Raw genomic sequence first — 14,273 nt, 5'->3', positions numbered from 1 at the left:
AGCCCGGTACCAGCTCCAACCCAGAGCGAGCTCTTAAGGGCTCAATGGGTAGGTGTAAGGCCACTACACTCTCTTCTCTCTTACTAATCACTAACCAACTAACATCTAAGCCACTGTCCTGGACAGACAGCCCAGATAGCTGAGGGTGTGCCCAGGACAGTGTGCTTGAACCTCAATTGGATATAAGCATGAAAATAAGTTGAAATGAAATGAAATACAGGTATTGCATTTGTTTTAATGTTTAATTTTAAAGCCGATATCTCTCTCACTGATATTCTCTTCTGAAAACCCCCAGCTAGAAACCTTCATAAACTACAGACACCTACAAGGTATTGCATTTGTTTATTTTTTTTTATCTTAAAGTCAATATCCCTCTCACTGTAATTTCCTTCTAAAATAGAAGCCCCCAAAAACCTCCATATACATTTGATGGTTTATTTTGAAGCTGATAACCCTCTCATTGACATGTTCTCTCCCACCCTCCTCATTGAAATTTTCTCTCCCCTACTCCTGACAAAACCTCAATAATACTTAATATTGAGCTAAATGCAAAATCTAAAGCCACTGCAATTGGAAAAGTAATATCTGTATAATAAAATTTCCAATAAACCAAATAAAAAAATACAGGTTTTAATTTTATATGTTGAATCAAAAATAACGGTTATAAAAAATATTTGTCTCCTCTTAAGAATTATGAATAACTTCTTTGCATTTTCTACTCAAACCTAACTACTAAAATATCATTGTTTTGTTAGAGAAATACGAAAATGTATATTAGATGATGACCAAAAATAAAGGACAAGGAAATTATTTATGTTCAAAGTTAGCTTAGTTATATTAAAAATGTTAATAAAATGTTTGTTTTTTTAAATCTATTAATAACAGTAACAAATAAATGAATCACCTTGTATTGGTATTTTGTGGTCTTGGCAGTGTTCTAGGTAATAACAGTAATGAATCACTTTGTATTGGTATTTTGTGGTCTTGGAGATGTTCTAGGTAATAACAGTAATAACAAATTAATCACCTTGTATTGGTATTTTGTGGTCTTGGCGGTGTTCGCGGTGTTCTAGGTAACAACAGTAATAACAAATTAATCACCTTGTATTGGTATTTTGTGGTCTTGGCGGTGTTCTAGGTAATAACAGTAATAACAAATTAATCACCTTGTATTGGTATTTTGTGGTCTTGGCGGTGTTCTAGGTAATAACAGTAATAACAAATTAATCACCTTGTATTGGTATTTTGTGGTCTTGGCGGTGTTCTAGGTAATAACAGTAATAACAAATTAATCACCTTGTATTGGTATTTTGTGGTCTTGGCGATGTTCTAGGTAATAACAGTAATAACAAATTAATCACCTTGTATTGGTATTTTGTGGTCTTGGCGGTGCTCCCCTGAATCATCCTGGCTTGACGGCAAGTCAATCCGCACATGATGCTCCCCAACGTTGCTCTCACGCCTAGAACATAACACAGAAAATATAGATCAAATAAAAATAAAACAATTTCAATTTTTCTTAACAAACTTGTTATAAGTAATACAATTAGAAACCATTGAGAAAATAATCTAAGAGTTTTAGTTTTTAATAATATATTGACTACAAAAAAGAGAGAAAGATTTACACCATATTTAAGTTACTAAATTTAAAGTTAAAATTTGTTTTGTTTAAAGATAAAACTAGAACACATCTGATTAATTAATCATCGGCTAACAGACTTCAAACATTTAATAATTGTGACAGAACAATTTTCACATTTTTTCACTATCAGTATAAGATCTTTTATATGCACTTTCCCACAGACATATCTCAGCTTATGATATACTAGTCATAAGGCACTAGTTGGAACAGAAAAAACCCAATGGATCTGGCAAAGGATTCGACCCTACTACCCAAACACTTAAGGTGAGCGCTCTACTGAACTGGATCCTATTCTATTACTTAATTTCCAATGGCTAGATGGATTTTACAGGAATAATAAAAAAAAATCATTAACAATTTGATAAACATAATTTAAAACGTTTATGAATATTTTCCTATAACCATACCTTCTGCTGCGTGAGCTGGCCTGTCGACTGAGCTGACCGACGGACAGCTGTCGTGACGTCTTGTCATCATTGTTCTCTGTGTTATCATTGCCGTTCACATCCACGCCCTCATCTACTTCATTCTGTACACAGAATAACACAAACATCATATTACAGAAACATACTAAATCAAATCACGTACTACTTCATTTCGTAGAAACAATAACACAAACATTACATTACAGCAACTAACTGAATTAAATAGCACACTATTTGCATTTATAATATATTCCATAGACATCATTAGGAATTTCTTAAAAGGGGTTTGTTTTTTGTACTGAACAAGTACATTTTTTGGCAATTATTTAACTTTTTCAAACCAAAGAACTGCAAAAATGAAAAACAAAATTGCCAATAGGCAGGGATCGTAATACTGATCCACAAAAGCAAAAAGCAGTAAATGTTTTAGACACAGCTGATGAAACACAAATTAACCTGCTAAAACCACCTAAAACATCGCTAAGTGTGTCAAGTTACAGCTACCACTATTTTTCTTAGTGTCGAATTCAACATACTTCCTTCTCTGGTGTTTTGCTCTTGGAGCGCCGGATTGACCGGGTTCGTTCCTTCTCTTCCTCTTTCTCCTGCTCGATCTCTGTCAGACTCTGGGCATCAGCCAGGTTGTCCACGGCGATGGCCAAGAAGACATTCAGCAGAATATCTCAGTCTTTGTCAAGGAATATAAACTCAATAAATGTAGAGAAGTGAAAAATACTCTGATATTATTATAATCACTTTTCATCTCTCAACCAGCCAGACATTATGCACTGTGAAAACAATATTTAAAAGTGAATTTACAAAAGGTATCTAATACCTACACACTTTAAGGCCGATGGCTATGCCTCATCACTATTACATCTAGTATTAAATTATTACTGGTTTTAATACATATATATCCATTAAGAAAATAATATTACTATTATCTAATTACTGAAAGAAGTTGATAAATGATAAACAAGTTAATTCCATTAGTTGCTGAAGTGATCATTTGTTCTTGTGAAAGGATACAGTTACCACAGATAAAGAGTATCACAAAATAGAGACACACTATAACGCCGAGATCGCTGACCCCACCATATGCGTGGATGCCGTTGTACATGACCACATTCCAGTCCTCACCAGTCAGGATCTGAAACACAGAAAGTACAGGAATGATGGAAGCTTCAACTATAAGGCAAATAATGAAACACATACCAGTTAAAAACACAAAGCACTTAACAAGAATGATGAAATCTTGAATTATATGAATTAACAATGACATAAAACATATTATAAAACACAAAACACTTCTCATTAAGGATGAAATCTTAAGGTAAGACAGAATTAAAGCTGGACATGCAAAACTATTATCAATTTGGTGAATCTGACCAAAACATCTGCAGCTAAATTCAATTTTTAATTAGACAAACAGCTAAAACACCGGTAGATGTACAAAAGACATGCGATTTTCAAATTAATTTTTTGGCTAATTAATAATGAAATATATTAGCAAATTCTGGATTACTCATACTACAATATTTAAGTGAATACTTAAGGATTGTCTGTTATTTCTTTTACGTTCATCGGGGTATGAACAAAAAAAATCATCCGCAAACTGTGAATTGGCAGAGCCATTCTCACATAAGTTTGCAGATGATTTGTTGTGTTCCTATCCAGAAAAAGAAATAATAGACAAAACTTATAATTAAATTTGAATCATACAGGGATATAATAACAAAAAAACATCATCCTTTATTTTGATTTATTTTTATCCATAAACAACAACATGCCCATATAAAATGTCGTCATCAGATATGACATTCCCTGACGATGTAATTTTTACGTTCATCGAAAAATGAACAAACTCCCATTGCTACGTCTGGACCAATGGGATGACATTATGTTGTAATGAGTGTAACAAAAATTTAATTATAAATGTATGAACAAGGGGAAAAACTCTGGATGTTTTGGAAAATATAATGACAGGTATTCCACGATATAGTACATTGTTAATTATTACTGAAGTGTCAAACACAGGATAACTGTTAGCATAAACTGTGTTAAACAGCCACCAAAGGGAGTATAAAAGTTGGCCTTTTAAGACAGGTCACTTTATACAATATTAGATGATTTGATAGAATAAAAACGTGTCTTCTCTCAACACAGGTAAGAGCTTAATACAAGTGGCCAGTACAGCAGGTTTGACTGTACCAGCAACATATTGTTCAATAAATCAATCAATCAACCATCCGACTTATGCTTGCATCCACTGAAGGTTAAAGCATGACTGTCTTGGGCACATTCTCCAGTGGATGTGTCCAAGATATAGTTTATAGGTACATTCCCAGGTAGGACAGCACATATCACCACTAAATGTTACTCAATGTTTTATTCATTGGGTGGGGGATTACCTGAAACACAGTAAGCAGTGACTGCCAAAATGTATCAAAATTACTCCGTGGAGTTTCCTCTTCGAAGTTGAACTTGCCACCAAACAGTTGCATCCCGAGTAAGGCGAAGATGACAATGAAGAGGAAGAGCAGCAGCAACAAGCTGGCAATGGATCGCATACTGTTCAGCAAAGACGCCACCAGGTTACGCAGGGACGACCAGTACCTATAACAAGAAAACACTGTATATGTCACAAGTCAAATGTATTTTGTAAATTATTATTATTATTTTTTGTATTGAGCTACATTGTCACTGTTCACTTTGTCAGTATGTTTTATGTAGCTGAGGCAATGTAGCATTAGAAGTCAGAAATAGCTTAGTGTATAATTATTGACAGCCTTGTGCGTTACTATTAATGCAATAGAACAATAGAGCTGTAGCTTGGCTTGTAGTTGTTGAGAATGACTGTAGAGTGTGGGTATGAAATACTGTGTGGTGCATGCTTTGGGAGCTTGGGTGTGAGTAGTTTTGGTGAATAAAAGCAGTGTGGTGTAGTGTACTGGTCACTGGTAACACATTCTTTGGTAGAGACGTTTGGAAACATATATTGGAACGAGATATGTGGGTGTACATTAAAAGCTGGTATAAGAGCGTGAGTAGAATCATGTGTATATGTTTTACATTAAGCTTAAATGTTAAAGCTTGTAAAATATGTGGTATGAGATAAATGTTGGTTTGTGGATCTTTATGTATTTAAACATTGTATGCATATTATGAGTTTGTGTAAACGAAGAAAGGAATGGATTATTAATTGAATGTATTAATAACTGAACTAGTTTATGAGCGTGTAATACATGTATGTATGTATGTGAACTAGTACCGGGTATGTGGTTAAATATGGATGTGGTACAATGTGGTGATTTCAATAATCTTTTGTTGTAGTTTTTATGCTACGTGAGATGTGCCCCAGGTGTGGTGGAAGTTATAACAAGAGGTGCGTCACGGGGTCAGGGCTGTCTTTCGTGATGTTGAGGGGTCTCTTAGTTCGTAAGAGAAGATGCAATGGAAAACTGGATGGAGAGCTGAGAGAGGTGGTGAATTCGGTGTTTGGTGTATCTAAGTAGATACTAGGTGCTCCGTGGACGGAGAACTGGTTACTTGTGTAATAACATGACTTTGCAACTTGTGTGATTCATTGATAGTTTGTTGGTGGACTATTATGCAATATTATGTGACGACATAATATTGTAAACTATTGTTGTGAATTTGGTGTGAATGGGATGCGGGAATGAATGATTGTGTTAAATATGAAATCGATGGGTGGTATGAAAGGATATGGTGTGCTATATTTGTGAATATTTATGAGATTATTGTAAATTAAAATTATTGCTTATATCCTGAATTATGTTGTTCTTCATAGTTGCTAGTACGTGACAGTATATCACACTGTGTCATAATTTAATACCATTACCATTCAAATGACCAGTATGTAACACAGTAAGAAAACACCGTATATCACACCATGTCATAATTTAATACCATTACCATTCAAATGACCAGTATGTAACACAGTAAGAAAACACCGTATATCACACCATGTCATAATTTAATACCATTACCATTCAAATGACATGTATGTAACACAGTAAGAAAACACGGTATATCACACCATGTCTTAATTTAATACCATTACTATTCAAACGACTAAAACCTGTAGCACAATAAGAATAGAGCAAATGAAAATAACAACAGTGTGTTTGTGATACTAAGGATATCATGGCACACTTTCCTCTGAAAAGTTCTGCTGATTCACATAGTTTGCACATATTTTGTTTATACCCTGATGAACCAAAGGAAACATGTATTCTGAGGATACTACTAAAGCAATACATATCCCATATCGGTCCCAACAAATTTGCACCATCTCACAAACAGGATATTACATACCACAGCCTTTGAAATATCACTGGCTAAAACGAGAAATAGGGGATTGATCCTAGACCGACTGTGCATCGGGCGAGCACTTTACCACAGGGCTACATCCCGCCCTTTGAACTTAAAGGAACTAACGAACAATCCTTAAGGGAATTTCCATGGCTAGCACTTTACTACTGGGCTATATCCCACCCGTTCCTGAGGAGACTCTGTTACCAGTCATGGTGAACTGTCTGGGATGAGAAATAACCCACTGATCCCACTAACAGGAAGGAAGAAAATATTTTATTTAACGATGCACTCAACACATTTTATTTACGGTTATATGGTGTTGGACATATGGTTACGGACCACACAGATATTGACGGAGGAAACCAACTGCCGCCACACAATGGGCTACTCTTTTCGATTAGCAGCAAAGGATCTTTTATATGCACCATCCCATACACAACCCACAAACAGAGATCAATCCTAAACTGGCTGCATACGAGGCTAGCACTTTACTACTGCACTTTGTACCTGGTAGCCTTGAAGACCCGCAGCAGTCTGGCGCACCTCAACACACTGACTCCAAGCGGTGGCATCACGTCCGTGTAGATCATGATCACCTCGAGAATACTGCACACCACCACAAAACTGTCAAAGCGGTTGAACAGAGACACAAAGTAACCCTGGAAACCAAGGCTGTACATCTTCAGGAGCATCTCCATCGTAAACAGGATCACAAAAAATAAATTGGCAATGGCTGCAAAATAAACAGAACAAAAAACAATGGTATTAAGTTTATGGAACAACAATATAAATGCAAATATTAATTTTGCTTTTTAAATTTTAAATAGCATTATGCAGTTAATACATATATTTTTAGATTATAACAAAGGAAATGCAAATATTAATACAGATTTCTTTAATTTATTTACAATAATTCAATCTGAATCCCTTTCAGTGTTTAGTGAATATTTTAGGACTGTTTTGATTGTTTATTTACTGAATTAATTGTATCATTAAAAACATACATCTTAAAATATTCATGATTCTTTTGTTGTTTTGTATATTTTATTTCTAATAATAAAAACATGGTAGACCTTATGAGAAATAACATAATTGTGTATTTTATTGTCCAATGTTCTCGATCTTGTTAACCAGGTTGATGTCCCATTATGCCAGTTTGACATAGCAAGAACTTCATCATCAAGTGCCCCCTCCACTTGAGACTCAAAACATTTAGGGCTGAATTTACAAAGCCTGTTTTTCTTAAACGCATGCTTTTAAGCATTGTTAATGTATGCAGTTACACATGTGTAAGACAAACAGGAATTCTGAATAGCGTAACACAGTTTACCCTCAAAACTAAATCTATGCATGCAAAGAAGTTTTTCCCTCTATTGTAAACTGTGAAAATTATCATATTAAAACATTAAAATGAGTAATCTGCTTAACAACAATTACAGATTTGAAGCTTACCTTGAAAATCATCCAGCCACGGCGGTTGTAGGTAATGTTCTGACGTTAAAACACAGGTATTAAAAAACACTAAAACTATCACTATCCAATAAAAAGCTTGAGATTTCACTATTTTTCTGCAAAATCTTCTACACCTTCTGTTAATTTTTTGAAACCTAAACCTGAAAAAAAAAAAAAAAAAAAGAGTTTTACATCATATATAAAATGCTGCTGATTCAGTAAACAACCTTGTTTGCCTTATGAATTTTCCACATTCTATCTATTCTAGTAGAGACACAACAGTAAACATTAAGTTCTGCATCACGACATGATTTGCTGCACAAGTTTCAGAGATCACTACACAATTTTAAAATGTTATATAGTACAGAGAACCCTCTCAAGACCGGACCCTCTGTAAACCGGAATTCCTTCAAAACTGGACGTTTAACAGGAGTCTCTTTTTAAAAACCTGGACAGAACTTAATCTCTGTAAACCAAATCCCAGTTAAAACTGGACATTTGTCTTGGTACTAAGGGTGTCCAGTTTAGAGGAGTTTCACTGTAGTTGCTACTCAGTGTTCAGCTCATCATCAATTGTCGATAATCAAATATTTTTTAAATAAAATGTTCTCTGCACAATATTTGTTTCAAATTATCTTAATTTTTGTAGAACTTAAAATAAACAAGAATTCTGAGGAAATATATAGTCAGACCACGTACGTCCCTGGGTCACTTTGTCGTTATATCGAAATTGTCGTTATATCGATTTATTAATCATCGGCTATTGGGTGTCAATAGTAGCAAGTGATTATTTATATGCACCATCCAACAGACAGGATAACACATACCAAGGCATTTAATATACCAGTCGTGGTGCACTGGCTAGAATGAGAAATAGCCCAATGGTCACACCAACGGGGATGGATCACAGGCCATCATTAAATCCTAAGTATATTATTTTAATCAAAGCGCATTCACAGTCAATCTAATCGATTGGTACCTACTTCATTTACAAAATGTCATAAAACTAGTAGACTTGATTGTTCGAAGTTAATCCTTTAATTGAATGACTAAAGGCTTATGTTGAAAAGCAATACACGTCTACATAGTTAGCCAACATCGGTAACTCAGACATCATGTGACACTGTCGGCCCACGACGAGATCAAGGATACCAAATGGCTGTGTGTACTGCCAAATGGCTGTGTGTACTGCTAACGTACTACGGCATCTGTGATTATGTAATGTCGTTGTAAAGAGGTGTTTTTAGACATTAGGTGCATGTTTGTTCCTAATTTGCTCTGTCGGTGTCGGAAGGTGTGAATTCTGTTGTAATGAACAGAATAACATTGGTGTACATTTGTTCCGGACAATTTGTGGTCAGATGGTATAAATGTCGTAGTAACGACAGTTGTTGTAACAAGGTCTGACTGTATATAAATTGATATGGTACTACTTGTACCAAATAGCAGCAAGCAGGACAGCACATACAACAGACTTTAATATACTAGCTGTGAGCACTGGCGTACTCAGGATTTTAGATTGGGGAGGCGGGCCAGCCCATATTGGAGGGGGCCAACCCACACTAGAGATGTACATGTATGTATATATCATATGTACGTATGTATGATTTTATACAATTTAATAGTTTAAAAAAAACAGTTTTATGTGGGTGCATGGCCCCAGTGGCCCACCCCTTCCTATGCCATGGCTGTGAGGCACTGATTGGAATGAGAAAAATTTACTGAGTCTACTACAAAATTTTGTACGACATATTCAGATGTTCACCATGTGGGTAATAAAAACATTAGGAAGACTGATATTCTAAAAATGAAAACATATTAATATTTAATTTTTGTCAGTAAAGAATCTCTACTAGTGGGACACTTGCTACAGTGGTAACATACTTGCACAGGAGGAGGAAGGTCCCAAAAAGGTATGCAGTCAAAACGGCCCAGAACATGCAAGTCAAAACAGCCAAAGAAAAAAGTCAAAACGGCCAAAGACAAAAAGTCAAAATGGCCAAAGAAAAAAGTTAAGACGGCCAAAGGAAATAGTTAAAACGGCCAAAGGAAATAGTTATCATACCATAACACTAAATTAATTCTCATCATTAATAATGTTAACCGATATAAGCAATATATCACAGGCAGTCCAAAAATATATGTATAAAAACAACGATATCACTAGTTAACACTTTATTACACGTTTTTAACAGAAACTGTATCACAGTAACATTTTATTACACTAATTTACCACATAAATAATAATAATAATAACTTAAATTCAAAATCCCCCCCATTTGAAATAAATATTAGTAATCAAAATTACCCCCTAACATTAACAGTTAACTCTACCCTGGGCAGGCCACTGGTCATATCAGCTCAACAAGATATGATGCAATACCGTTTATCTTGCACGAGTCAACTGATATTGTTCTTCTCGAGCCTTTGGCCGTTTTGATTTTTCTTAAGAGTCATTTTGACTTTTATACTTTGGCTGTTTTGACTTTTCTTAAGGGCAGTTTTGACTTTTACACTTTGGCCATTTTGACTTTTTAGGGCCGTTTTGACCAATTATTTTTAGGGCCGTTTTGTACTGGGGCCGTTATGACTATGATTCCCCAAAAAGTGGGGATACATACACACATATATATATAAAAACCATTGCTGGTGCTATAAAGTGGAGGGACACATGCCTTCTGCCCCCCCCCCCCCCCCCCCCACACACACACTTCCTACGCCAGTTACTTGGGACGTCTCTGTAAATAGCTGCCTAAAATACAATACCGTTTTTGTTGCCACCATGATTGCTGAATTTCTCCACTTTCTAGATCAACTATCTTCTCTAAGGAGTCGTCCTCACTTGTCAGCTTACCTGAAATACAACACAAAGTACAGACAATGTATAACGATGCCTATTCAGTCTTCTTTTACTTTTTGAAGTTTTAAATAATGTATTTTTTTAAAAACACAATAAAAAGAACATCATGCAAGTAAATATAAAAACAGTGAAAATACACAGTTGAAAAAAATCTTTAGAAAGCTGAAAACTATAAATCATAGATAAATAATACAGCCAGTCATATGTCTTTAAATTGTTATCACAAATGTGTGATATTAGTATGTGTTATAAAAAAAATAACGCATGATGTTGTTACCAACAGGTGTGTAAGAAATTGAAATAATATATTTTAAAAAATAATAATAATAAAAATAAAAAAATCATTTTATGTTTAGAAATGAATTCCCAAAACTGATCTCGGACTGAAAACAAGTGATAATAATTTTTTTAAGTGATCCATGCAAGCTAAAGTTTGTGACATGAGACAAATTATGTTCTGTAGAAAATGGCCGACTTAAGAACTTACTGTGACGTGGAGTAGCACCATCCTCCCCTTCATCCTCATTCTCAGGGTCAATATCCTCTATAATAAGAAAGACACAAATTAGATGACAAGTTATTACAATATCTTGATCACAATATCCTCTGTAAAACGCAAGACAAACAAATTAGATGACAAGTTATTACAATATCTGTATCACAATATACTCTGTAATACATAACACATACACATTAGATGACAAGTTATTACAATATTTTTATCACAATATACTCTGTAATATGTAAAACATACAAATTAGATGACAAGTTATTACAATATCTGTATCACAATATACTCTGTAATATGTAAAACATACAAATTAGATGACACGTTATTACAATATCTGTATCACAATATACTCTGTAATATGTAAAACATACAAATTAGATGACAAGTTATTACAATATCTGTATCACAATATACTCTGTAATATGTAAAACATACAAATTAGATGACAAGTTATTACAATATCTGTATCACAATATACTCTGTAATATGTAAAACATACAAATTAGATGACAAGTTATTACAATATCTGTATCACAATATACTCTGTAATATGTAAAACATACAAATTAGATGATAAGTTATTACAATATCTGTATCACAATATACTCTGTAATATGCAAGACACACAATTTAGATGACAAATTATTACAATATCTATACCATCTGTAAACAGTTAAGAAATGCATACATCTTTGATCTTATACAATAAAATATATTGCAATATCTGTACCACATTTCAACAGTTTGTAATTTTCATAATATTTCGTAAAAACAATAATACTGCAGACAAGCCCCTTCAATATTTTAGTTATCTGCCCCTTATACCTGACTAGACTTTACAACATAATCAATAATGCAATACTTTTTATTCTATATGTACCAACGATAAAATGTAAACAGGTTAAATAATGTAAGAATAAGGTAAATTCTTAAATAGTAAATATTTTAGAAGCTTAATAATAATAATATTAATAATAATAATAAATAATAATAATAATAATAAGAAGTTGATTTTTTATTTATGTTTTATATATATATTTTTTCACATTTACAGTTGCCATCTTTTCTCTTGTTGAAGTGATATACAAAGTAAGTAAAGCTACCCACTAAGTTATTTTATAATTTGATTTGTAATAAGCATCATGCTTTAAAATCAACTGTTATTGTATGTGTGATTCTATTAGGCTACTCAGTCTGAAACCAGTCCTCATCTTTGTTGTCATCTATTTTGAAACATTTCCCTGGCTAACAGTCACAAGGAAAACATTAAAGTTTGCTTTGTTTAACAACACCACTAGAGCACATTGATTTATTAATCATCGGCAATTGGATGTCAACCATTTGGTAATTTTAACATAGAAAGGAAACCCACAACATTTTTTCATTAGTAGCAAAGGATCTTTTATATGCACCATCCCACAGACAGGGTAGCATATACCATGGTCTTTTATATACCAGTTGTGGTGTTTTATGTATTACGAGAAAGAGCCCAATGCTCCTCCCACCCCTCACCCCCACCGATGAGGATCGATCCTAGGCTGACAGTGGATCAAGCGTGTGCTTTTTCCACTGGGCCCCTGCAATATAAAGAGTCAATCTACCTGCTTGTGTGATCCAGTCGAGATATCCCCTTAAATCTTCCTCTAGTTGCTGCTTCTCTCGCAGCTTCTGAAAATCACCTCTAGCTTTGGCTTTCTCTCTTTCCTTAGAAAATTCTCTGAAATCAACAAACAAGTATTAAAATTAAAATAAGGGTCAACACTTACTTTAAGCTAGAAACAAACAAAAAAGGTTAAACAATTTATCAAAGTTAGTTGTTAAATGTTTATACATTTTTTTATAGAATAGAATGTGAAAAAATAAAGGCCATTTGTTATCAAGGCAAAGTTGTTGTCAAAAGCGGACAACGACTCACCATGGGTATGTGTCTGTTTGTGCAACCCCATAATTAATATTTTGTGCTAGGGTGTGTGTACGTGGATGGGTGGGGTCTGCTGCATTTTGTTTCTATGAATGGTTGATTTAAATGGAATTTTGTTTTATGGGTAATGAGTACATATTTCAATTGTTGCCTTCAATGTCATAAATTGTACAAAAGCCATTCTCAGTAGTGACTTACTAAATTACTTTATCAATATTCTACAATGAATTATTGAGAGTACATAATTACAACAATTAATAAAAACTCTACATTGTCCATACGTGCATGAAATTAAAAATAAAATGTATTTTAATTACACAAAAAACAGTTTATATTTTAATTCATAAGACATTTTTTTATATAATCAGTGTCAAAATATGCTATTTGTAAATCTCGACATACTTACCCACTTAAAACACCAAGAACAAGATTAAGAACAAAGAATGATCCTATGATGATTAAACTAATAAAATATATCCACGGCCATTCACTTCCAACTGCATCATTCACCTGCCAAAGGAAAAACAAGAAAAACAAATGATATTACCAGGTATAGATTTAATTATAAGACAATTTGATTATTTATGCAAACACATTTTATAGTTTTTACTGTCAAAAAATAACCAGAGCGTGTCTCGATAACCATTACTTCTCAGATGAACGTGCATTTTTTAAATTAAGACAAAATACATTTTGGGGTATTGCAAAAACCTGGATGACCAGAACCACTTCAGGTGTAAGAAAATTAATATTCTAAAAAATAAAAGATGGCTTTAATAGTAAAAAGATATGTCTTAGTGTTTTGAAACTAGGGTAATCACTTTAAGAAAAAGAGAGTGACTAAGCACTGCATTAAAACGTACATAATATAAAACATCCGTCCAGCCCTCCATGGTGACGCACTGAAATACTGTGAGCATGGAGAGTCCGAAGTTGTCGAAGTTGGTTATGCCCATGTTGGGTCCCTCCCACCCGTCCATACACACCGAGCCAGGCACAGCGGCCTCGCACGCAAACCCTCGACCACACGGTATCGGATCAGGCATCGCTAACGTTTCTACAAATAAAACAAAACAAAATTATTATACACGTTATACAGCTATATGATGTACAGACACCTCAGC

The 14,273-nt window shown here is 34.1% G+C and overlaps 1 protein-coding gene across 2 annotated transcripts in view; it reads right to left on the bottom strand.

The window, feature by feature from the left end:
• LOC121369269 (muscle calcium channel subunit alpha-1-like) overlaps positions 1-14,273 on the bottom strand; it is a 111,606-nt gene that overhangs the window by 61,756 nt on the left and 35,577 nt on the right. For both annotated transcript variants that reach the window (XM_041494231.1, XM_041494232.1), the window contains exons 5-16: positions 14,013-14,206; positions 13,556-13,659; positions 12,830-12,945; positions 11,205-11,261; positions 10,624-10,711; positions 7,858-8,018; positions 6,913-7,138; positions 4,479-4,683; positions 3,097-3,217; positions 2,604-2,749; positions 2,050-2,171; positions 1,362-1,462 (exon numbers count right to left, since the gene is read on the bottom strand). In XM_041494231.1, the coding sequence (XP_041350165.1) occupies positions 1,362-1,462; positions 2,050-2,171; positions 2,604-2,749; positions 3,097-3,217; positions 4,479-4,683; positions 6,913-7,138; positions 7,858-8,018; positions 10,624-10,711; positions 11,205-11,261; positions 12,830-12,945; positions 13,556-13,659; positions 14,013-14,206 (1,641 nt within the window). The remainder of the gene's footprint in view (positions 1-1,361; positions 1,463-2,049; positions 2,172-2,603; positions 2,750-3,096; positions 3,218-4,478; positions 4,684-6,912; positions 7,139-7,857; positions 8,019-10,623; positions 10,712-11,204; positions 11,262-12,829; positions 12,946-13,555; positions 13,660-14,012; positions 14,207-14,273) is intronic.

This window comes from Gigantopelta aegis, chromosome 3, assembly GCF_016097555.1.
Source record: "Gigantopelta aegis isolate Gae_Host chromosome 3, Gae_host_genome, whole genome shotgun sequence".
Taxonomy (NCBI): Eukaryota; Metazoa; Mollusca; class Gastropoda; order Neomphalida; family Peltospiridae; genus Gigantopelta; species Gigantopelta aegis.
This window is presented reverse-complemented; position numbering and strand designations above follow the sequence as displayed.